This window comes from Cydia strobilella, chromosome 6 (genome assembly GCF_947568885.1).
Source record: "Cydia strobilella chromosome 6, ilCydStro3.1, whole genome shotgun sequence".
NCBI lineage: Eukaryota > Metazoa > Arthropoda > Insecta > Lepidoptera > Tortricidae > Cydia > Cydia strobilella.
In genome coordinates this window covers 19245281-19270768 of record NC_086046.1, presented here as the reverse complement: position 1 = coordinate 19270768, position 25488 = coordinate 19245281, and the positions used below count along the sequence as shown (strand labels likewise).

Here is a 25488-nt window from a genome sequence, read left to right as displayed (position 1 = left end):
GACCAATCAGCCAGCCATTATTGTCGACACGACAGAAAACTATCGCAAAAAGCTATCTACGCACCTCTATGTGATATTTGTCATAATTTCAGCGCTGGGAATCGCCAGACTCATCACTACAGTCATACTGAGATGAGACCATTTCGTGGCACTTTCTTCTTCCTATGTATGTTTGTCTGTTTTGTGTAAGTAAGTACTGTTTGTGCTTACAAATATTTCTAAGGAAACGTATGTTAGCTGCTTATTTTATTCCCTTTCTTTGACGACGTCGTCACTCTCCCTTAAATAGGTTGTTCCCGTTACATACAATCCTTTCATTCAATAACTTATAAAATGAGCAAATCTGAGCCGCAGTAGTGAGTAGACTAACTCACACTGAACAAGAAAAGCGTGTGGGAGAGGTTATATTGTCAAGTTTGTTACTTCGGCAGGCATAAAAGCAAGACTAAATGAAAATTTCTAATCTCAGCTTACTGATCCTCCTGTGGATCGCTGTGACGCTGTGGTGTTTATTAGTTCAGAGGGATTTGCGAATGACACAAGTTGTCAACAGCCTCAAAGGGCCGAGATCCTATTTAGAGATTAGAAAATGGATTTCACCTGAAATCAGAGGGACTACCGCGAACACCGAAGTTCGCCAATTACGGGCATCTTTCTATTTAACTAAGGCGTAATTAGAATGACAGACGTCAATGGGAGGAAAGAGTAAAGGTTTAGCGCAGGAAGAGCGCTAATGTGCCGTTCGTGTTTCGCTTATTTGCCGTCATGTTAATGTCGGCACGAGGGTCATTTGAAAAGATTATGCTAATTTAATAAGGGAAAAGTATAAGTACTAATGTTGGTTATCTCTAATGCTTGCCCTCGTTAACCGTATTTTAAAGAAAATAGGTAGTGGTGACTTTCCTTCAAAAATTGGTAGCAACCATTGGATAGCTAACCCTTCTTCCCTTACAAACTTATATCCCAAAGTAGTACGGCTCTCTTCTCTAAAAGAAAGCATAAAACTTGGCAAGGGAAAACGAAGAAAAACTATCATTGGCTAGTAATAGGTTTCTATTTCTTATTTCTAGTTTACATACAATTTTCATATTAAAATTATAAAGTTAACGAGGGTTGTGCCACTGAAAGGAATAAATAATAGGCTTCGGATGTCCAAAATAATTAATGTGAAGTCTCCCCGCTTAAGTAGTCAAAGTTAACGCGCTTAGGAGGCGCTTAGAAGAATTAAAAAATGGACCCTTGTATTTTCTGATCATATTAAATAACAATTCATGATTCATATTACAGAGCAATTATAATAAAGCCAATGCCGTGTCACCTAAATTCAATCATCATGCAAATCTGAAAACAAACAGTAGCAAGTAGCAAGGCCGTTTCGTAACCGGGAGATATCGAGGCCGGAGGCCGCTTTCCCATTGTCTCGCCTTGGTACTCTGATACCATCTCACATACATACCTGCTAATTCAATATTTAGTCTTGAACATCTTGTTGCCAGCGAAAAACAGTTCTAGTGTGTCTTCAGTAAGGTCGGTTATAGGTTTGATGAAATAGCAGTATTGAAGTGGAAAAGCGGTTTGTTTTATGACTCTTAATTAGATGTTTAGTATAGCTTGATCAGCAGGTATAGGAATATGAGTTATGGACACTCGTTTCATGGATTTTAAAAGCAATTTTAGCAATTATTGTTCGGAATACAATTGGCTACAACTTTGATTGTTATGGATCCGCGAATACGGCCTCCTGTGGCTATTTTATTAAGGTAGTGATTTCAAGGAGATGTAAGAAGAACCACTCTCTGAAATGACTTGCAAATACATAATAGTATCGCTATTAATACTTTTATACTGTTATGCACATCATATGTAACTCGTTTTACGGATTTAAAAGTAGGTACCTATTAGGTACAACATTATCAGTCATGTCAGTTCATTATTTACAACGGGTGAGGCTCGGAATAGATAATAGGATGGGTCACTCGTTTATGGAGAAAAAAAACCGGCCAAGTGCGAGTCGGACTCACGCACCGAGGGTTCCGGACTTTTTAGTATTTGTTGTTATAGCGGCAACAGAAATACATCATCTGTGAAAATTTCAACTGTCTAGCTATCACGGTTCATGAGATACAGCCTGGTGACAGACAGACAGACGGACAGACGGACGGACAGACGGACAGCGGAGTCTTAGTAATAGGGTCCCGTTTTTACCCTTTGGGTACGGAACCCTAAAAAAGGAGTGTACCTACTGGTAATTACCACCCTATTACCCTAAAAAGTATGTATCAGTTATCCTTCAGTAATAGTTACAAAAAGTAACGTAATAATAGCTTATAGACATAGACCGCGAGCCAGGCGCAAATTTCGTCAGTCATCGCCTCCCGGGCGAAAACTCGTATAGCGGTTAACGGCTATGTATGATGAACCCTCGTGAACGTCAGCTGCCGCTCCGTTGGTGGGTTGAGGAATGGCAGCAAAAAAAGTCATTATAACCCTCTCAAAGACTATTATATTAACTGGTCCTGTTTTATCACCTGCACACCTGATACACCAGTATTGGTGATTCACAAAAACCGCTATGATAGCAAAGTCTGTATTCACAGACTGGTTGGTGAGTCAGCCGCCGTTTCCTCTAGACACGAATAAAATAAAACCAGAGCACAATATTTTAAAACCAAAACGTCTATAAACATTCCCGTAACGTATGTCGGTTACGACTATTTGCCATTGCGACGCACGCAAATCTGCCTCACTAATTCCAAAAGAACTTATAAACATTTGCTGAATCTCTGTCAGTTAAGACTATATGTAGATTCGCAATGATCTTGTCAACTGAAAGATTTCTGATCTAACCGTTAACAGTCTTTATCTAGTTGATATAAGGTTTTCAATCGGTCAACCAATTGTGTCCACGAAGTGCTACGAGTGGTTTGATGAAAGGTAAACAGCAACACAACTGATCATAAGTAGACCTTATATGTTTGGAATAAGGTTTATTTATGGGTAACAGCGTGGATAATGGTACAGGTTCCTAGGGAATGCCGTTAGGGCTATCGATGAGTCATCCAGAAGTTATATGCAGGTGCTTGTACTTATAAAATTAGTATCAAGTATTAAACAATGTGCAGATAAGATTAATATGTTTATGATATTAAATAAACACTAATTTCATAATTAGTGTTTATGTTTATACAGTAATGTTTATACAGTAATTAAGTACCTATTGTATGGGTGTTTATCTAGATATAGGTATAGGTAATATTTTTCTAAGCACTGCTTTAGATATCTGCGTATTTACCTACACCTAAAAGTCGACTCAAGAAAGAATAAGGAAAACTGGTCACTTTATAAGAAAATTTTCTCCTCATTAAAAGGTACCATATGGCGGTCGGCGCTTACGCCATTATTAGCGGCACGCCACTAATGCGGCACTACGCGACGTAAGCGCCGACTGCCATGAGGTCCCTTTTGATATGGACTGTCACATATGCCCTATTCTAAAATAATTTAGAGAAAAAAAAGTTAGAGAAAACCATTAGACAATAGGCATTAAAACCTTGTACATTTTTGTTTCCTCATGCGGACACTTTGGCTGTGGAATTAGTTCCCTGTCGAGGTACTCCCGAAGGGCTATAGTCAGTCAGTCAGTGTCAGGTTCTTCAAAAAAATAGAGTGTACAGGTTTTTAAAGGGTCGGCAACACGCATGTAATATCTCTGGTGTTGCAGGCATCCGTAGGCTACGGTGACTGCTTACCATCAGCCGGGCCGTATGCTTGTTTGCCACTGATGTGGTATAAAAAAAAGTTAAGAAATTTTTTAAATTAACCTATTTTCATTAAATTAACTGTAGTTTGACTACATCTAATAGAATTAACGGGGCAAATCCATTAAGCAATATCCTCTTATCCATAAATACTTCAACTTCCTCTAGAAAAATTACTATTACAGTACATTTAAAATTATCAGATATAAGCAATACAAGCATACAAGATTCAACACAAGGGTCTGAATTACTCTGTATTAATCTAATCTTTATGGCAATAAAAATATCTTTGTTGTAGGTATATTGTTTTGCCCTGGCTTGGGCATGGATGGCCATTTACATTATCTTGAAACGGTTTTAACATATTATACTATAACATAACTATTATATTCATTAGAGTTTTGAATGATTCACGGTTAGTTTCACTAGACTTATATTGACCGGGATATAGACCGTGATTACCTTTTGTATTATTTGTGAGCTCCCGATATTTGCGCGCAAGAATGAGGGTAGACAGAGCGCTGTCTACACAACTTTGACACCCACCCGCTATCTTCAGTCACCCGTGAACATGATGCATGTAACTGCTTCGAAATATCGGGAGCTCACAAATAATACAAAAGGTAATCACGGTCTATATCTCGGTCAATATAAGTCTATTATATTCATGTTATTAAAACTAAATACCCAATTAGCAGCAAACTGAGAACTGTAAAAAACTATAATAATAAATAGATTTTTCTTAATTCTGATCTCTAAGATCAGGCCAGACTTCTTGAAATTTTGTATGTATATTATGATAACACACAAACAAAGTTCTATTAAGATTCTAAGGAGAAATTCAGAAAATGATCATAGGTAGTTGGTAGTCCCACTCCCAAGCCAAAAAATTCCAGCAATCTGCAATTCCACAATCAGCATCTCTAGTTTTTTTTTTTATAGATAGGAATTTTTTTTAAATTACAGCAGTCTAAGATCTAGGATTATAAAGGCAAACAGAAATGAATATCTAAAACTTACCAAACTGAACAGCAAGTGGCAGTAGTAACACCTCACATTATATGCAATTAAAAGTGGTCAAGCATTTGCTAAAATTAAACTTGGAAACTTTTACATTATATCTTTGAAACAACAAACCGAAAAATCACCAAGAAAGTAAATTATTTTTTTTTTCTTTAAAATATTTGTATGCCAATGTCCATACAGCCATTATCAAACTATTTGAATTGTTTATGGTCCAAATCATACAAATTACATTGTTATATGCTTTATTTGACCTTTTTATAAATACTATGCAAAAAAATCGAATAAAACAAAAATGAGTATTAAAATATATTGATTTCCATTAATAACATAAAATATTAAAACATTTTGAAACAATGGAAAGATTTTTGCTTTTAAATTTTTAGATCACTTTTAAATTTTACGTTCATTACGGACCGGATCTGCTGTCACTGTGTCAGCTGTTGGGTTACCAGGATTTCAATATTTGCATAGATATAGGATTTTTTGCATAATAACAAGAAGGCACTAACTAAACTTAAATATATCTCAAAAATAAAATAGTGAGAATGATTTTTAAGAAATGGTAAAAATAAGTAAGTAAGTAAATATTCTTTATTGCACTAATAATTAAATTAAGATAGTGAATATAGACGTAAGTATAATGTAGTCTCGGAACATTTTTTTTTATAAACATATACAAATATATTCTTATTTTATTTCATTCAGTACTAACCGAGTTCTACTCAGAAGCATGCCATTCCATTATACAATATTCCAATTAAAATGACATTTCGATTGACCAACTTGCTAATCGTGTACCAATTTTGAACAAATATGACAGATCGGTCTTACAAAACGGGGCAAATGAGCGAGGCAATTCACATGGATGAGAACAGAAAATGACTCTGATCTTGATTTATTTTTAACATGAGTGGCACCCCTTTACAGTGTCAATTAGTTTTCAAGTAGTTTTAATTTAATTTTGTATGCAGTATAAGTAAACGCCTGAAATAAAAGCTTTATATTTTATTTATTTAGTTTAGAACTTTGAGGATTTTTTGCAAATAGTATGGCAACTCACAAAACCGAATGTCAAAATAATTGTCACTGTCAGTGTCAGTGCATTCACCTCACCATGGTGTCCATGGTTACGGCATGTAAACATTAATAAAACTGTGTCGTACCTAATTGTAACGTTTTATTAGTTAAATAATCATGAGCAGCATGACCCGTTGGTTGGACGTGGAAGTGGGCACGGACGACGTGGACCTGAACGCGCTGCCGTCCAACTTGTGTTTGGTGGATTTGCACAATGACAACGAATACAGGTTGCTCATGGGAGACTTGGGGAGGGAAGAGGATGGATCCAAGTTGAGGGTAAGTTATAATTGTAGTGTAAATGTGTATTTTTTATTTTCCCGTTTTAATTACCTTACTTTAAAGTTTAAAGTTGATAAAACTACTTAAGAGGAAAGGGGAAGGCCGTTTCTTCATAGAAACATAGTCCCCATTTTCCTTTCTGGATATTTACATTATGGACAATATTTTTACATAATTTGATGTCTATTAAGCATAGCTATGCCCTACTTGTTTGACTTTTTTAGATTTTTTGATTATTGTAAAAATTAGGAGCGTAAAACAATTTTCATACGAATTTATAAATGCTCCTCTTATAATAATTAAAAATTCGAAAAAAAAACAAACAGTTGATATACAATAAATTGTGTAAAAATATTTTCATTAATGAGGAAAACGAGGACTAACTTTGTATGAAAAGGCGATTTCGCACGGGTCCTCCGCTTTCGTCTTAAACTAAGTAATACCTTAAAAAACTTTAAAGTAATTATTGATGAATGTTGTACACAAAAAAAATTACACTGTGCTTATCCAGAAACCAGAAAACTCTTGGACTATTGTTTTTCTAATAAGAATGATTATTAATGTTGTATTACTAGAGCCCGCTAATTTAGCTGGTTCATTAAAATCTGCTTTCTGCAATATTGTATTGTGTAATGTGTACCTATATTGAATTCAGTAGATGATTATTTACGATTTTTCATATCATTATGTTTAGTTGAAATCCAAGATATAGACACGATAGTTTGTTTGTTTGATAATAATTTGCTTATCTTGATGTAAATAAATAAATAAATAAATATTGTAGGACATTTGTACACAGATTTACTAAATCCCACAGTAAGCCCAAGGAGGCTTTTGTTATGGGTACTCAGACAGCGATATATATAATATATAAATATTTAAATACATAGAAAACACCCATGACTCAGGAACAAATATCTGTGTTTATTTCACAAATAAATGCCTTTACTGGGATTCAAACCCAGGACCATCGGCTTCACAGGCAGGGTCACTACCCACTAGGCCAGACAGGTCGTCAAGTAACCAAATCACTTACACATTAATTAAATTAATATTTCCTAACATTTAATATTGTGACAAAACACTCATGGTCACAGGAATGAGTGTCCAAATTTTCTAGTAGAACAGGTCTCTATCAAAACACTGATTTAAACATTCACGATTTTTACTCATTATTATTTACAACGACGGGACTTAATCGCGTAAAATAAGTATTAAATACCACTGGATTGAGCTTCACAACCCTAGAATACTTTCTACAGATCGTGGGTTTTATAGTAGAAAAATCCGTGAAGCCATTGAAATCAAGAAACATAGAAATTTCAATCGAGACGAAGGTCTTAAGATCTCATCCACATGGAACCCAGTCATTAGTAAGTGTAAACGAAACCAAATATCGAAAGTTGAAAAATTGAATATTGTGAGTGTTGTGTGTCGACCCGGTAACATCCCTAGTGCGCAAAACGTTCAAGTTAATAAACAAGACCAAGTGCGGGTAGTTTGAAAAACTCGCGCGCCTAGAAGATGTTGATGTAAACTTTAGCCAGTCTTCTCCGAGACCACGGGGACAACGCCGTCCTCGAAACGTCGGAGGTAAATTTAATACTTATTTTACGCGATTAAGTCCCGTCGTTGTAAATAATAATGAGGTCTCTATCATTTAAGTACTTAAAATAATAGTGGTTTAAACCAACATTTCACCTAATTTCAGATCTTCCAAGGGGTAACCCAAGTGTCCGACATGGTGCTCCCCGATCTACCGCTAGCAGTTGTCAGTCTGTACACCAACGACAATGTGCCCCGCAGTCTCCCGGTCATTGCTGTCACGTTCAGCTCTTGTATCTACATTTATAGGAATATGAAGCTGTTTTATAAGTACTATCTGCCTAGTGTGGAGCTAAATGCGAGTGAGATTGAGGTTTGGAAACAGGTTAGTGTGGCAATATTTTTTTCACCTCAGCAGCTCGAACAAGCCTACTTTCGTCACTCCCTGGAGTGAGGAAAGTGCGACTTTCCTCACTCCAGGGAGTGAAACAATGTAGCTTTTTAATTTAGTGAAGGCCATGAACTTCATACTTTTATTACATTTTTTTCTTATGGTATGGTACGGTACGGTACGGTCCGGTCCGGTACGGTACAGTACGGTCCGGTCCGGTCCGGTCCGGTCCCGTCTCGTATCGTATCGTATCGTATCGTATCTTATCGTATCGTACATATTATAATACTTTTTTTTTCTGTTTATTCTGTGTAATTCGAAATACATTTTAACCTTTAACTTGTTCTCACTACTGAGGTGAAAAATTATGTGTGCAACACGAGAGCAAAGTTATATTACATCTCGTGTTTTTGAGTCCCTCGCTACGCTCAAGATTCTACCTTAGAATCACTCGCTTCGCTCGTGATTCAATTATAGGATCTTTCGCTTTCTCGGGACTCAAAATAAACACTCGCAAGAAAAACCAACTTTCCTCTCTTGTTGCACAAATAACTATTTAACAGTTTTTCATACCTGCATAAAATTTCACTAACATACACTAACAGAAAGAAAATTAGAGAAATTAGAAAAGATAGAGAGGATTGGCAAAGTACGGAACCCTCGGTGGGCGAGTCCGACTGCCACTTGTCCGGTTTTTATCTAATGATTAAGTTATTAAATGGACCCCTGGCCCTGTTATTGCCAGTTTTTGTCTGTGTTCTGTTTTTTTTTTCAATACAGAGCATTTCTGCACTACTATTCTTAACCTTTTGGACTCCAGTGACGGATATATCGGCACCGCAGGTTCAACGCCAAAGACCGATTAATCGGTCAAAGACCACAGAGCAACATAGACCTACGTGCATGTGCATGAAGTTCAATTTCAGTTTTGACACTTCGGTGACGTGGCGTCCGAGAGACAGCTTTTGTGTTTGACACGGCGTCTAAAAGGTTAAGGGTATTTTTTTCTAAAAACGTTAAACAAACCTTAATCTAATCACCACTAACACTATAATAACTATATTTTTCCAGCTCCTTACCCCAGCCAATCAAAACCCCGCCTCCATCAAATCCTACACCGACAGCCTGAAGCACTTCCCAGAGAAGACCCTCAGCCAGCAGTCGCAGAACTTCCTCAGCATGAGCACAGACCAGCAGTTGGAGTTTCTTGAACAGTCTCCGAAGCTGCCAGCAATGGTGCTGCCGGAGATCACTTGTGTTACCAGTATGAAGGTAATTAAGAGTAGATGGAAACCATCCATTTCTGATAAGATACATATTTTGCGAGTCAGAAATGGGTATTTTCACCCAAGGTCCATTTTTTCTAATGAGAAAATGAGCATAATAGAATCCTGCTTGTAAATGTACAAATACTAAAAGGTGCCCTAACATTCTTGTATCAATTTGATTTTACATAGTTTTACTAGGTACAGGAACTCTTAAAATTTTAAGAGTTCCTTTTTAGGGTTCCGTACCCAAAGGGTAAAAACGGAACCCTATTACTAAGACTCCGCTGTCCGTCTGTCCGTCTGTCCGTCTGTCTGTCTGTCACCAGGCTGTATCTCATTAACCGTGATAGCTAGACAGTTGAAATTTTCACAGATGATGTATTTTTGTTGCCGCTATAACAACAAATACTAAAAAGTACGGAACCCTCGGTGCGCGAGTCCGACTCGCACTTGGCCGGTTTTTTTTAGTCGTAGTTAAATCGAATCTTAAGATCGAAACTACATTTCGTTTGAAAGCTTATTTACAATGAAAACTATTTTGAACATGTTCTGAGTTTTCGCAAAAAGTCATTCCTTCTTAAAAAGACGTAAGTGCTGCGAAATTTAAAATACTCGTTTGATTAATTTGCCCATAGTCCGTGGCGTAGTTAGGCGTGGGCCAATGGGGCCTTCGCCTACTGCCTCGCACTTAGGGGGGCCTCGCAAAGCCAACCTTTTTATTACATTGAAAAGGGCCTCGCAGATGTAGTTTTGGCCCACGGCTAGATTGGTTCACGCTACACCACTGCCCATAGTACCTACCTATCTACACAATCTTCTTTAGTCTGCCTATTGTAACGGATAGGCAACTACGGAACCCTAGTAGGCTCCGTGAGTATGGACCGATATCTTCAGGTGACTACTTATATATATCCACAGTTGAGTTTTAGATGTCACCTCACTTGTCGATATGTTACCTTACAAAAATATACACGGTGGCTAAAATATAAGTGCATTCCCGTTGCCAGGGAGGTTTCGGGATTATACTGAGCAACTTTTACTATGGGACCAACCCCGAAATCGCGAAAAAAAATTTGGCTGTTTCATACATTTTGGCTGCTCTATTTTCTATGGGAGGGTAAAATTTTTTTTCGCGATTTGGTGGTTGGTCCCATAGTAAAAGTTGCTCAGTATAATCCCAAAACCTCCTGGCAACGGGAATGCACTTATGTTTTAGCCACCCTGTATAATGTCTTCTTCTTCTTCTTCGTCGTAACCTCATGGCTGAGGGACGTGACGAGTGTGGACACTCTTCACCAGTGCTCTCCAGGCTGCTCTGTCTTGGGCCCAGTGCATGCTAGCCTGCAGTGTGGCGTTTGTCACTGCTGTTATTCTGTCCGCCCAACGCGTGGCCATACGTCCATCCCTACGCTTCCTTGCCATGCGGCCAGTAATTATGAGCCTTTCCAGGCTATCTGGCCCTGTCCTGCTCAGATGACCGAAGAAACCAAGTACACGTTGGGAGCAAACAGTGGAAAGCCTCGTTGTAATGTTATGTTCGTAATGTAATGATGTTAAAAGTTTACATTTTTCTTTCCGTCTTACAAGTTGGCTTCGGTGGACAAGCATGCGGCTGCGTGTTTAGTTGTCGGAACGGAGGATGGAGATGTTTTTGTACTGGAATCACAGATGTTTAATCAGTTATCACAGGTAAGCGATTTTTCAATAGGTACCTATTATTTTTGTTTTAGTTATGCGCATAGACATACGACATACCTATATATTACTTCGTACCTAAAGACCGGCCTTACGAGCACTACGAATGGGGCCGATACATTGGAGTCAAAATCGCATTTAGTTACACCAGCGCGCTCAGTCGTGTGGCGAATTGCGCAGCGGAAAGGCGTCACCATTGGTGTAAACAAAGTATAAGTGTATGGATATAATTCCGACCGAACATCGACGTCTTTCCGCTGCGCAATTCGCCACACGACTGAGCGCGCTGGTGTAACTAAATGCGATTTTGACTCCAATGTATCGGCCCCATTCGTAGTGCTCGTAAGGCCGGTCTTTACGAAGCAATATATATGTCTATGGTTATGCGCTGTTTGCATAAAACCGTTCTTTCAATGTCTAAAACGTCAGTCCACAAAACGTCGAAGTTACGAACGAGCATATAAATGGCATGATGTAAGCGATTACACCGTCGCCCATGGATACGCAGTTGTAAGTGCGGTGCCTGCTGTAAAATATAATTCGTAGTATTTTTAATACTAAACATATTAATAGCGGGTCACTCACGTATTTTAAGTCCCCGCCCGCCGAGTCATCGGGCGCGGAGGGCTGCGGCCCGCAGTCTGCGCCGGTCTGTCACCGTCGACGCAAGCTCCTGATGACGCTCCTCGGTACGGAGTAAAACATGTCGAGCGTTTTTCGACTTAAAATATGTGAGTGACCCGTTATTAATATGTTTAATATGTCTGTGTCTCACGGAAGTTTTGTTATTAAAAATTTTAATACTTTAGGCACACATTGCCAATGCTAGCGGGGCAACCTAAAATAAGTCATAGAACATTATAAAATGGACTAAAAATGTATTTTAACTATATTTATTCGTGAATGCAGGCAAAGCTGTGTAATATGAAGAAAACACCGTATCAAATGGTGGCAACGGGACTGTACAGCGTAGACTATAGAATTACTGTGGCGACGAGGTGAAAGGCTCTATGGCTATTAAATGCACCACGCACAATTTATCTTTTAACGTTAAATAATGTACCTACAGTCACGGAATTTGAAGGTTTGTCAGTTTTGAAGCTTAATGCCATTACATAGATCATAGAGCAGTCATCCGCTTTTGTGTTTGACACGGCGTCTCTCTCTCTCTCTCTCCTTAGCAATTATTATTCCCATCTGATTGTGGGGTCTGCTTTTCTTGTCTTTTCTCTCCACTTCGCACGATCGGACGTGTCGTCTACTGAAACGTCGCAGGCCCTCATGTCTTTTGCTATGGTATCTGCCCATCTCATCTTCGGTCTTCCTCTTCCTCTGGACCCAGCAATGTTCAGATCCATAGCAACATTCCCGATGTAATCAGGAGGTCTTCTTTTCACGTGTCCAAACCATCTCAGACGACTCTCTTGTAGCTTATCGGCGATATCACGTACTCCGAGGCTACCGCGAACGTGCTCGTTGCGTATCTTATCAAGCCTCGTTACTCCGCACATCCACCGAAGCATCTTCATTTCGGCGACTTGGACGGACCGGGCATGGTTCTGCGTCATAGCCCATGTTTCACTCCCATAGGTTAGAACCGGTCGTATTATGCTCTTATATACTAGGCCCTTAAGCTTCACGGGCATCCTCCGATCACAGGTAACGCCAGAACGACGGAGAGACAGATTTGACACGGCGTCGAAAATGTTAAATATGTAGCGATTAAATAGAATCGAAAAGTGACAAGCTTTCAAATTCCGTGACCGTACGTATGCATACTGAACACAGCACAATATCACTACATAGTATAAAACAAAGTCGCTTTCCGCTGTCTGTCCGTCCGTCTGTCCCTATGTATGCTTTGATCTTTAAAATGCCGTGATTCTTCTCACCTGATGGTCTCATCGGAAGATCAGCGCTGGAAGTCACCAGCAACATGCTGAGATGAGGCCATTTCGTGGCACTTAATCTTATTTTATGTTTTCTTTTATATTATGTAATGTCTTGTTTGTTTGTGCTTACAAATAAAATCTCATTCTATTCTATTCTAAAACTTACGCAACGGATTTTGATGCGGTTTTTTTAAATAGATAGAGTGATTCAAGAGGAAGGTTTATATGTATAATTTGTAAAGGTTTTGTGTAAATTAGTTGAATTACCCGTGTGAAGCCGGGGCGGGTCGCTAAACAAAAGCCATTGTCTCTTTTGTGCGAGCGATCTAGCATTGTATGTGAGCGCTGCACGCGCCGTGGCACGCGCCAACACACAATGGCACACAAACGCGACCGCTCGCACAAAAGAGACAATGGCTTTTGTTTAACAGATTACCGTCTTAAGCGTACAAATCTTTTGAGTAGATGCAGACTTTAACAGACTATTTACAATTTCAGAGAGAAATCAGTGTGTCTACTAAAGAGGGGTTGGAGTGAAGGAAAGATTCTGTTCAGCACGGAGGAACATATAATTGCCATTGAAGTGATGCCGGTAGACAGCAGTGTAATCGCTATATGCGCCGATAATACGCTCACCTGCTATAGTAAGAAGGTTAGTGATAAATGGGGTTAGTTTGGTTACTGGGGCGACTGTGACCAAATCTTGAAATGGGACAGTAGCGTAATGGTTATATGCGCCGATAAATGGGAATAATTTGATCGCTAAGGTCTTATTTTAAAATACCGTGCTACGAAAATAAATGTAGGTACCTTACGTACTTAACCCATATATATGTATAGGCCAGAAATCCCATAATGAAAACTTTCGTCCTAAGACTGACCACGCTTTTACTTTGGCACGACTTGTTATATTTTCTCTCTAGCTCTAGAATACCGTGAAACTAAGTTTTTCTTCATTTAAATGCACATACTTTCAGGGTAAAAAGCAGTGGTCTCTTAACCTGGAGCACCGTCCGATCGCCATATCCCTAGTGGCGATATCGCACCTCGGGGCTACATTGATAGCTGTGTCGCTTGCTTCTGGTCACGTTCATCTGTATGATGGGAAGGCACGAAGAGATACTATTTTTGTTAGAGGTAACGATATCAATACGAAAGTAGCAAGGCTAAAAGATAATTATGTGTTTAAAATACCTATAAATAAAGTGTTGTAAAACGTGCTTCCAAAACACAGAAATAGTGTTCCAAAAGTACCTAAGGTGCATTGAGGTAACTTCGAAAACGGGATAATTTTGAAAAGACCGCCTGTTGTTTAACCTCTTCTTTTCTGTGTTATTTGAATTGTTTTCTGTATGAGGTGTGCAATAAAGAGTATTTGTATTGTATTGTATAGATACTAAACCATAAATGAAACACTTCATTCTTGGGAACACTTACGCCACTGCAACACTTATTACGAAGGCATTTTGCTTAATGTTGCTATATCAGTATAGAAAATGCTTCTAGTTTCATCATCATCGCCGAAAGACGTTCACTGCTGGACAAAGGCCTCCCCCAAGGATCTCCACAACGAACCGTCATTCGCTGCCCTCATCCAACGGTTTCCCCCGACTTTAACCAGATCGTCGGTCCATCTAGTCTGGGGCCTTTCCACGCTGCGTCTTCCGGTACGCTGCGGCTTCTAGTTTAGCAGATATTTGTGACGTTTTTAACCAAAAGGTACCACATTGTCGCTTGTTGATAAGGTTGATTTCTAATTGAAGCTATATGGAAATAGCGCCTTACTGATAAGCGACAATAAGTACCCTTTTGGTTGAAAATGGCACATTTATTGTTTTCAACATTACCTCGTTTCCGAAGTTACCCCAATACACCTTATTTTTTATGACGAACTTTTTACTCTTTTAAGATCAAAAGTGCTGACTGTTGGTTGTTTTCAGACGTGGCGTCAGTCCTAAAGTTTGGTCAGCTCGGACAAGAGGAGCACGTCTTCATTATTGTTACAGGAAGTAAGTTTTTAATACTAGCTTCTGCCCATTGCTTCGTCTACATGGAATGATAATGATATAATAGTTTTTATCAATCATTATCATTCCATGTAGACGAAGCAATGGGCAGAAAATGAAGAAGCCACACATAGGCCAGGACATATAATAGTTTTTATCAATGTCCTTCCCCGGGCCTCAAACTATTACTATTTCCATGCCAAATGTCATTTAAATCGGGTTTAAGTGTAAAGAGGTCAGACAGACAGATAGACAGAGTTACTTTCGCATTTAAAATATAAGTAGGGATTATAGTTAAAGCCACAATGGTACAGCTAGCTTCAAAAATATATGCTAACTCACTCAAGAACATTCACCGTTCTTATACCAAAATTTAGACAAAAAATCAGGTTAGTTTGATTCAGTCTCTGTGCTGAAGCTGAAGTCATATATGCGACATGTGGGAAAATGAATTTTCAAAGTCGCCCCTGCATTTCAAAGTCACCCCAGTTTACAGAAATATTATTCAATGATAATCCATTATTAGGTATTTTTCGTCACTAAAACAGAATTGAATGAACCCCTCAAAAATAAAACATTAAAAACTTTTCTATGAAAATAAACTTTAATTTTAAGATCTATTTGTGACGTTTTCAAACAAAAGGTACCACATTGTCGCTTGTCGATAAGGTTGATTTCTGATTGAAGCTATATGGAAATAGCGCCTTACTGACAAGCGACAATAAGTACCCTCTTGGTTGAAAATGGCACATTTATTTTTCCATTTGCAGGCGGCCATCTAATGCTAAAAATCCTGAAGAGGACGGCAGATTTCAACGCACATGGCGTGGGCATAGAATCCTCCGCGCCCAGCGCTGGGAAGCCGTGGCTCATACCCAAGAAGTCAAAGTTATTTCTAGAGCAGAGTGTGAGAGAAAGAGAAAACGCTGTTGGTAAGATTTCAAATCGTTTTGATTGAGAGTACCTAATTTGTACGTTATATAAAGCGAAAGAGCAATATCGCATTTATGTTTTAGATTATCTCTTGCTAGCATTTTCGCAGGCATGATACTGAAAACGAAATGTGAATTTCAATTACCGTACTTAATGTAGACTTAATTTTGCCCCCAAGAATCCGATGTCTATGTATAACCTTTATTGTTACAAGCTTTAACTTGCCCTGCTACATTAATTTGACCCACTTCCCGATTTTCTATTGAGATGATATTTTGCATAAGTACATATGTAAATCGGATGAAAATGCATTATTATGATGTCATATAGCTGATCTGATGATGGAGACAGGTGGCCATGGGAACTCTGTGATAAAACAACGCAAACAAATTGTGTTTGGGGTCGTTAGAATTATCTCGATGAGTATTAGTTCCCTTATTTGATGCATGTACGCTCTCCTTGGTCTTCCCTCCTTCCTCTTTGCTTCAACTTTCCCTTCTATGACGTCAACGTCGTGTCGTATCAGGCTGTCAAAGAGAAGGCAGAGGACCGCGAAACATGGAAATTGCTTCACCGACAAGAGACTTACTCTTAAGTATATGATGATGATGATGAGTTGCTTGTGGAAAGAAAAGTACAGTCAGCGATAAAAACATGTACCAAAAATTTAATTTTAGCCAAAAACTTATTTCAGGTATGCACATATCGTTCCAACAAGAGATGAGTCGCCTACGGATCGCAGCGGCGAAAACTCTACTAGAGGCGCATCAGAAGAGCGATAATTCCGTAGGCGTTGGCGCTCTAGAACCCATCAGGCTAGCTGCTGAGGTTAGTACCAACAAGATGTATCCTTATGTACTCTTCCATATATCGTGTCCAGGTATGCACAGTTTCAACAAGAGATGAGTCGCCTACGGCTAGCAACGGCGAAAACTCTACTAGAGGCGCATCAGAAGAGCGATAATTCCGTAGGCGTTGGCGCTCTAGAACCCATCAGGCTAGCTGCTGAGGTTAGTACCAACAAGATGTATCCTTATGTACTCTTCCATATATCGTGTCCAGGTATGCACAGTTTCAACAAGAGATGAGTCGCCTACGGCTAGCAACGGCGAAAACTCTACTAGAGGCGCATCAGAAGAGCGATAATTCCGTAGGCGTTGGCGCTCTAGAACCCATCAGGCTAGCTGCTGAGGTTAGTACCAACAAGATGTATCCTTATGTACTCTTCCATATATCGTGTCCAGGTATGCACAGTTTCAACAAGAGATGAGTCGCCTACGGCTAGCAACGGCGAAAACTCTACTAGAGGCGCATCAGAAGAGCGATAATTCCGTAGGCGTTGGCGCTCTAGAACCCATCAGGCTAGCTGCTGAGGTTAGTACCAACAAGATGTATCCTTATGTACTCTTCCATATATCGTGTCCAGGTATGCACAGTTTCAACAAGAGATGAGTCGCCTACGGCTTGCAACGGCGAAAACTCTACTAGAGGCGCATCAGAAGAGCGATAATTCCGTAGGAGTTAGCGCTCTAGAACCCATCAGGCTAGCTGCTGAGGTTAGTACCAACAAGATGTATTGTTATGTCCTCTTCCATATATCATTTACAGGTATGCATAATTTCAACAAGAGATGAGTCGCCAACGGCTCGCGGCGGCGAAAACTACTAGAGGCGCATCAGAAGAGCGATAATTCCGTAGGCGTTGGCTCTTTGGAACCTATCCGGCTAGCTGCTACCAAGCAAGCAAGCATGTCAACATGAAGTTCTTGTTTTGAACTGGATTTTTAGAGAAGCATGCGAAAGGCTAAGCATGTTAGTAGAACGTTATACAATATTTCCCTTTTACAAACTGTACAACGGCAAGGTGCGAAGTCGGTGGAGGCAAAAGTGGCGCTGATTGTCACAAACACACGTAACACGTAATCTTATGGAATGTCAAACATTAATGCCATCGGCAGCCGTTGGAACTAATTTTGCTTCATAAGATTTTACGTAGAAAAGCCGACAAAATGAGGGCACCATGACGGGGCAGAATGACAACATAGACAAGTAACTGTTAAAAATCTTTTTTTGTGACACACACTTTTATTGCTGACTGTACTTCTTCTCATTTGCATGTCTATCAAGTACTTCTTGAGACCTTTCTAATGAGACTAAACTTGATGTGTTTGTGTTTTTCCATCGAAGATTTCCTTTGGCTACCTACCGGCTGCATCATCAGAACACTTCCATATTAGCATATTATTGCATTGTCTCCGAAATTACGACAGTACTCCAAATTTCAACTGAATCAGATACCGGGAAGTGGTTCAAATTTTAGTTACAAGATTTGAAGCATTATATATACAAAGGTATATACGCAGTGAAGCTAAATAAAAGTGTGTAAAAAGTTGATTAACGTTTAATCTATAAAATTATTTACAGGTGGAAGGGCTAGGTCCAGTATTCCGAGTAACCCTTCAAGTTGAAAACACGAGCGAAAAGGCCGTGGTCGGCCTCTCCATACTGTTCCATGTGCACACCTCCAACTATAAGGTGTCGCAGCCATACATAAAGGTGATCATTATTAAGTTTGCTTTTTGCTTATGGCAGGCGTGGCTCACTCCGCGATTTCGTCGCGTCGCCACAAGTACATGCGGCCCCACGCGGCCTACACCAATTTTGGTGTCTAGCCATAGTAATTGCCGCGCACCGCTAAGGAACGGACGCCTGCTCGCGCTTGCGCCGCCTTGCGGTCATATCTGTCGTAATAGACGCGATTTGTTACGAGAATTACTCAGGTTAGGGTTTTTACAATATGCATAAAAAAGTAAAATACAAAAACACGTACAAAACAACACAAAAAATATATAAACCTAACCTACTATAGGGTGCCGCCAGCAGTGGGTCAGAGCCCAAGCTGCCGGTGGTCAGGGCCGCAGAGAGAGGAACCGGCGGACTATCCGCGCCGTGTCCAAGATCACCGCCTTCTGCATCTGACCCTTGATCCAACCACCTAGCGAGAGTCTCTCACGGTGTTGGTCGAGGCTCTTCGCTATGAGACCGTCCGCTGAAACAACTATCGGGACAATGATAGTCGAGTCAACATCCCACATGGCGGTTATCTCATGAGCCAAGTCTAGATACTTACTGGACTTGTCCTACTCGGCTATTATTATATGTTTATTATTATAAAAAAAATAAACACTTTTGTAATACGTGAATGTAATGTCACAGTTGTTGTGTTTATCAAAATGTTATTGTAATTTTATAAGCGCATTTTTAAAAACAATCTTGAAGCTGATGAATAAATTCTCCTTCAGAGACGTTATGAACAAATTTTAGTGAATTTAAAACCAGATTTGAACTCAAATACTGCATATTTAGCGGGCGCTCTTATTAAATAAACTGTTTCCAGGTACCGCTTCTAGCACCAAACAGCAAACTCCGCTTCCCAACCAAAGTCGAAGAAGTTTTCGATAGCGAACTGAACCCGGACATTTTCTTCCGCTCCGTAACCGGGCAGGGGGGAGAGCGGGCGCTAGTCAAAATACTGTTACTGAAGGAGGGGAGAAGGGGTCCTGTGTTGGCGGCTACGGTGCAAATGCCTCCTACAGACCCAATGATGCTGCCGTATGATAAGATGCAGGATACGGCCGGTTTTGGAGTTGCTAATCCCACGTTTGCTAATGAAACCTAGCCGAGTCACCTAGTGATCCTAAAATTGACAGTTCATTTAAACATGAGCAAAGATAGATATAACTCCGTAATAGATGGATACAGTCTAAGGAAAAAACGTGCCTCGAAAATGACGAAAATTTGATTCTCGGTAAGATGGCGCCACTATCTTTGGCCTACTAGGGTTTTCTAGGGCGTTTCGTTTGTTATTTAACAATTTTAACGCATATCAGTGAAAGAACATGGGTCAAAATCATATAAAAATAATTAATGCAACTAAAAAAATCATTTATCCATATTTAAATACATTTTATCGTATTTTTATAAATCTTCATTTTTAGTTTTAAAGTGTGTCGATAGATGGCAGTGAATTTACTGTAGTTACAAAATTTACTATAACAGTACCGCTCTATCCTATTATATCCTCTTTGATATGAGTCAAGTTTTTCAGACGGGTTTCTATAGGATAACAATTGTCAGTTTCACGTCAAGTAAAAAATACGAAGTTGGGGTTTTGACCCCATTAATTAAACCAGGAAAAAGCGCTGTGCAGTCGCCAGACTCGCGGCACAATTTGAGTCGCGAGCCTATTGTCGCACTTAGCATTTATATTAGACATGAGTAGTTCGCGAATGAAAGATTCAAATGAAGTACTTCACTTGATGTCACTCTTTCATTCACTAGTTCAGTTCGGATTTATTTAGTTCTTTACTTCAGCAGTTGAGTTTAATTATCTTTTCATTTACTTGCTCATTCGCTTAGAGAGTGACAAGGACGCCACGTTTAAACATTTAAACCTTGATTCATAAATTCATTTATTTGAGTGATTCATATTGAATGAAATTATCAATCGAATCCTTCATTCAACTCAATATATCCGCGAATGAGAGATAGAAAACCATTACTGTTGTTATAGATGAATCTTTTGAGCTACTGAACTAAACTGAACTAGTGAACTAAAAGAGTGAAGTACTTCACAGCGTATGAAAGATGCATATCAATCTTTTCTTTTTAGTGACACATTTTGCGCATGACTAATTTATATGTTAACTATAATTATAAATATCATATATATAGTTAGTTCTTAATATGTACTTGTATACTGCTGTAGTTTAAGCTTATTGTACCTTCTACTGTTTTTTTTCTGCGACAATAAATGACTTATTTACTTATTTATTTAAAAATCTTAACAGCGCGATGTAGAATTTTCAGCGCAACTTGACAGTGACATCTACCGTGAATTTGAGTAAACTTTTTAGTACTGCTACTCGCGTTCAGATGGCGGTATAAGTCTCAAAGCGGCCGTTCGCCTGAATCTAAATAGGGAATATTACGCGAAACTCTGCGTAGGTGGCGCCACTACCACAATCTAAGGGTCTATGGCAAAACAAGAAAATCGAAATTTCGTTATCTAACATCTCTGTCACTCTTGCATATTCGAGCGATAAAGGGGCAGATAGTGAAATTTTGGATTCGCGTTTCCCGGTAGATCCTCTGTAAACAAACCGCCTCGATGCATCAAATCAATGTCATACTTTATTATCTCTGAAAAGTATGTATAAATTACTCTATGGTTTACTAAAAAGGCTAGTGCTGCACTCTGGTGGCAGAACATTGCAGTAATATCCCCTAATACTAAAGGTTTCACTACATTTAAAGTCCATAATCCCTTGGCAAGATACTGTTTAAGTGTTTTCGACAACTTTTTACGGAATGATTTTTGTGGTGCCTCAAGGTTTGGGCTCTGACCTCTGCCCCCATTATGAGGAAAAATTATTCGTAAAATCAATGATAGATATAACTCCGTAATAGATGGATACAGTCTAAGGAAAAAACGTGCCACGAAAATCAAGAAAATTTGATTCTCAATCAGATGGCGCCACTACCTTTGGCCTTCACTCGTATAGATGGCGTTGACGGTTTCGTTTGTTATTTGACCATTTTAACGCATATCAGTGAAAGAACATGGGTCAAAATCAAAATCATAAGCGAGATTTAGACTAGCAAGAACTTGCATGCAATTTTCATTACAGTGCAGTATCTGATCAAACTTTTAATTGCGGTTTACCTTGCTAGTCGGCATTGTAACGTAAATTGCATGCAAGTTCTTGCTAGTCTAAACCTCGCTATATAAAAATAATTAATGCAGTTAAAAAAATGATTTATCCATATATAAATACATTTTTTGATATTTTTATTTTTAGTTTTAATCGTGTGTCGATAGATGGCAGTGAATTTACTGTGGCTACAAAATTTACTATGACAGTACCGCTCTATGATATACCTAAGTCTGTTACTAGTTTTCATTGCAAAAAAATGTTATACAAAGAAAATAGAGCGTGTAGAAGCTTTTCACAAAACTAATTTTTTGTTATTTCAATGTTCATGTCATTTCAAAATGTCGTTTTAAAATGAGAGCGTTAGTTCGATTGTATGGCGGCGTGGTTACTAGAATCGTGTGACTCTTAACTCTTAAAAAAACATATACGTGTTCTCGGCAGTGAATGTGTTATCACTGCCGAGAACACGTATATGTTTTTTTTTGCACAAAGGGTACATACATGCTTACAAACAAAATTTATGCATCGCCAAACTGTAACCAGTTTGTTGGCGATTAAAGCGCTCAATTACAAAACGGAATCATGCACCTAAACAAAACAATTAGCAGCTTAAACAGTAATCCTATCTAATATAAAAACGAACATGCACAAATACTTAATATGTAAATAAATTTTCCCAATGTTTAATTTTCTAAAAGGTATGTTTTAGCCTCTAATAAATGAAATAAATCAATCTCTCTTTAATGTTTGTTCATTTTGTACTGGAACAGGAAAGTGTTAGACATCTAAGATAATACGGCAAATCGTGGCATAATACCACTAATACTGGGCCGCCGATATCTAAAGATTACCGCACGATCGGCGCGATAGTATACTTAAAAGGATGTCGATATCAACCTTCTACTGGCCTAAGGTCAATAAAACTGATTATGCAAATGATTATCCTTCGGTGCATTGTGCAAGGAGTACCTGTATCATTTATTTATTTAATCGTATGGAAAACAAAATTCGAGTCGCTTCAAAATTACAAAATAATAAAGAATTAAATAACTATATCTAATGTAACATTTAAAACTTTCGCGTTTTGAACACATATTAAATCACATTTAAAATCGGGTCTATCGCGAATTTATTTTGTTACCTTTATTTAGCGACGTTTCGACACAGGTTTCACTGGTCGTGGTCGCGGCTAACTGAAACCTGAGTCGAAACGTCGGTAAATAAAGGTAACATAATAAATTCGCGATAGACCCGATTTTAAATGTGATTTAACATATATCCAATGTCTTGGCTCATTAGGGCCGCGTCTTCACTAGGAGCGAGCGAGTCTTCATGGTTGCCAATAAACTTTCTCTTAGGGCAGTCGAGTATTATGTGGTGGATAGTCTGCTTTGGAGCTCCGCCGTCTAGTAGTGGAATTATCAGTACTGCTACTTGCCACCAGATGGCACAAGTGCCGATTCTGACAAAAATTGTACTGCTAAAACAATTTACAACTAATATTACAAGCAGAAGGAGATGAAAATAGAGTTCCGGTTTATCCAGTTGTAATATTAGCTGAAAATCGTTGAGCATTAGTTTTCGTTCGTCGCGACATCTATTGTCAACTAGCAGTTGCCTATATGAGGTACATGGCGTAGCGTCCGATAAGAGGGTTGATGGTCAAGAACAATCAAGAATCATTGATAGAGCAGTTTAGAATATCCGTCATGATCACATTGCTAAAATAGGTATACATACTGATGTCGCACTCCAACACCGAAGTCAGGAAAGGGCCTTAATTAAAATAAAATTGAATTTCTTGACTAAATTCAAGCAACTATAATGAAGTCGGTAAGTATTGCTCATGCCTACCACTATTAGATGTTATTAAATAATTTTATTTCAGAGCTTCGTCCTTACATTTTTACCCATGACGAGGTACCTATTGGTGTAGTATGTTTTGGAATAAGAGTATGTCATAAAGTTTGTGTACCTGATGTGATTTAATAACAATTTTCTCTAAAGGATTACACTTATGATACCGAAAACTTGCTCACCATTGCCTACCATGCCAAACATTGCCTGACCTGAATCTGCCTGGTAGATAATACTTTTTTATCAAGCCAATCTTTGGCATGGCAGGAAATATCGACCAGTTTACGGTACACTAGTGTTGATTCTTCGACAGGTTATAAATTAATACCAGATGGTCGACAGCAATTCGTCGAGTGGAAAATGTTTAAGATCTGATGACTGGAGCCATCGGATATTCCTAGTGAAGAAACCGTAAAACACTTGTCCGCCATCGGAGCACCCAACTGGCATAAAGTAACGTTAAATAGACCGCAGTGGGGACATTTCGGGAATGTGTCAGGTACGTGACGCAATTTTTTTATAACTTTTATAATAAAGCGAAGAAGCCAGTCATGATAAAGATAGCATTTTGGTAGTTGGCATGATAATGTTTGATAATAATCCGATGGCCAACTGCATGAAACCCTACCTGATAAATAAAATTAAAATACCTAGTTTGTAGGGGTAGCTGATATGATCATGCAGTCGGTCACCGGACTATAAATGAAAAATTAGCTTTAAATTCAACGGTATACGAGATAAATCTCTACAGCTGTCATGCCCCTGAAAAAGTAAACCTTTTTGTAGAATGCCTCTGTGGCGTTTTCTTGAGTCGGAGGCCATAATCCTCTTTGGGTCACTGAGTCAGTGAAGTAAGTAAGGTAGTAGGTATAATATAATTTTATCAAAGTAGGTGAATTTTAAGGCCTACTGTCCACGACGCGTAGCTGCATAGACGCTGCATGAATACGCAGTGCAGCTGCCATGCAGCCCGGCGTACAGACGTTGTCCACGAAGCGTAGCGTAAGCGTATCGTAGCCTACATTTCCTTTCATTCGTGAGAATGTCGTCCAACGACGAAGACGTTATTTACAAAAACTCAACGTGCTATTCCTTGCGATGTAGCCCGGCGTATGACATGCAGTACGCCCAGCGGCGTGAAGCTTGCATGCAGCGTCGCTGACGCAACGTTGCCGCTCCGTCGACAGAGTTGTGCGGTTTTGTATGTAGGCTGCAAGCAAGCGTACAATGACGAGTACGCGTCTATGCAGCTACGCTTCCGTGGACAGTAGGCCTAAGTCTAGCAGTGCAGATGGGTAACGCCGATGGGTTCTTGCGACCATACCGGAAGGGGGTGATTTGGGGGAAGTGTTTTATATTTAGTTTCGTTTTAGGTTTTCTTTTGATTTAGCATGAGTTTAAATTTACTTGAATTTTATTGTAATGCGATAAAATGTCATGTAGTGTTTTTGAGAAATAATAAAGGCACTTTTTACGTTTTAAGTAGGTATAAAGTCTATCGAAGTGTTGGCGGAACCCCATAATGGTCTATAATAACATTGTTTGACTTGACAGGTGTTATCAGGAATGCACAAGTGCTTTGAGGTGTGGCTCGCCAAAACTCGCAAATTTTCCCTACTGATAGCATTTCAAGTGCATGACAAATAAGTGATATAGGTGACCTGCTTGCCCGATACGCGATAACTTTAGGAGATAGGCCGGTTTGGCATTATTTAACGCTATGGAACTAGGATAAGGTGAACTCTAGATCTCTGACAAAGCATTTGCAATCAGAGCTCAACTGAAGTTGTCAGAAATATGTTCTATATACGATTGTAAGAATAAGAACACTGAGATAAAGGGCTTACGTTTAAAGGAATAATAAAATTATATGAGGATATTTTTATCAATAAACCCCAATGGACTTTATTGCTTTGCAGATAAGAAGTGAAATTGAATATTAGGTCGGGCCAATTGTTCTTTACTACGATATTGCGAAAAAAGTTAGATCAATAATGCAGGTGTTTTTTTAGGTGTTTATCATAAAATTTAATGATGTGGTA

General features: G+C 39.0%; 1 protein-coding gene across 1 annotated transcript; it reads left to right on the top strand.

Annotated features, from left to right (window-relative positions):
* The first annotated feature begins 5954 nt into the window (after positions 1-5954).
* On the top strand, positions 5955-19569 carry LOC134742223 (Bardet-Biedl syndrome 1 protein homolog). The gene is made up of 12 exons (XM_063675240.1): positions 5955-6140; positions 7855-8073; positions 9151-9351; positions 10935-11036; positions 11952-12040; positions 13433-13586; positions 13912-14071; positions 14875-14943; positions 15711-15872; positions 16568-16701; positions 18297-18428; positions 19270-19569. Exons 1-12 carry the CDS (start codon positions 5979-5981, stop codon positions 19549-19551), a joined length of 1866 nt encoding a protein of 621 aa, XP_063531310.1. The 5' UTR covers positions 5955-5978; the 3' UTR covers positions 19552-19569.
* The last annotated feature ends 5919 nt before the right edge of the window (positions 19570-25488 follow it).

Excerpts from the sequence above, each read along its gene's own strand:
- LOC134742223 (XM_063675240.1), top strand. The coding sequence starts at position 5,979 with ATGAGCAGCATGACCCGTTGGTTGGACGTGGAAGTGGGCACGGACGAC. Across the intron at positions 11,037-11,951 it reads TGTTTAATCAGTTATCACAG|GCAAAGCTGTGTAATATGAA; the intron begins GTAAGCGATTTT and ends TCGTGAATGCAG. Across the intron at positions 14,944-15,710 it reads CTTCATTATTGTTACAGGAA|GCGGCCATCTAATGCTAAAA; the intron begins GTAAGTTTTTAA and ends TTCCATTTGCAG.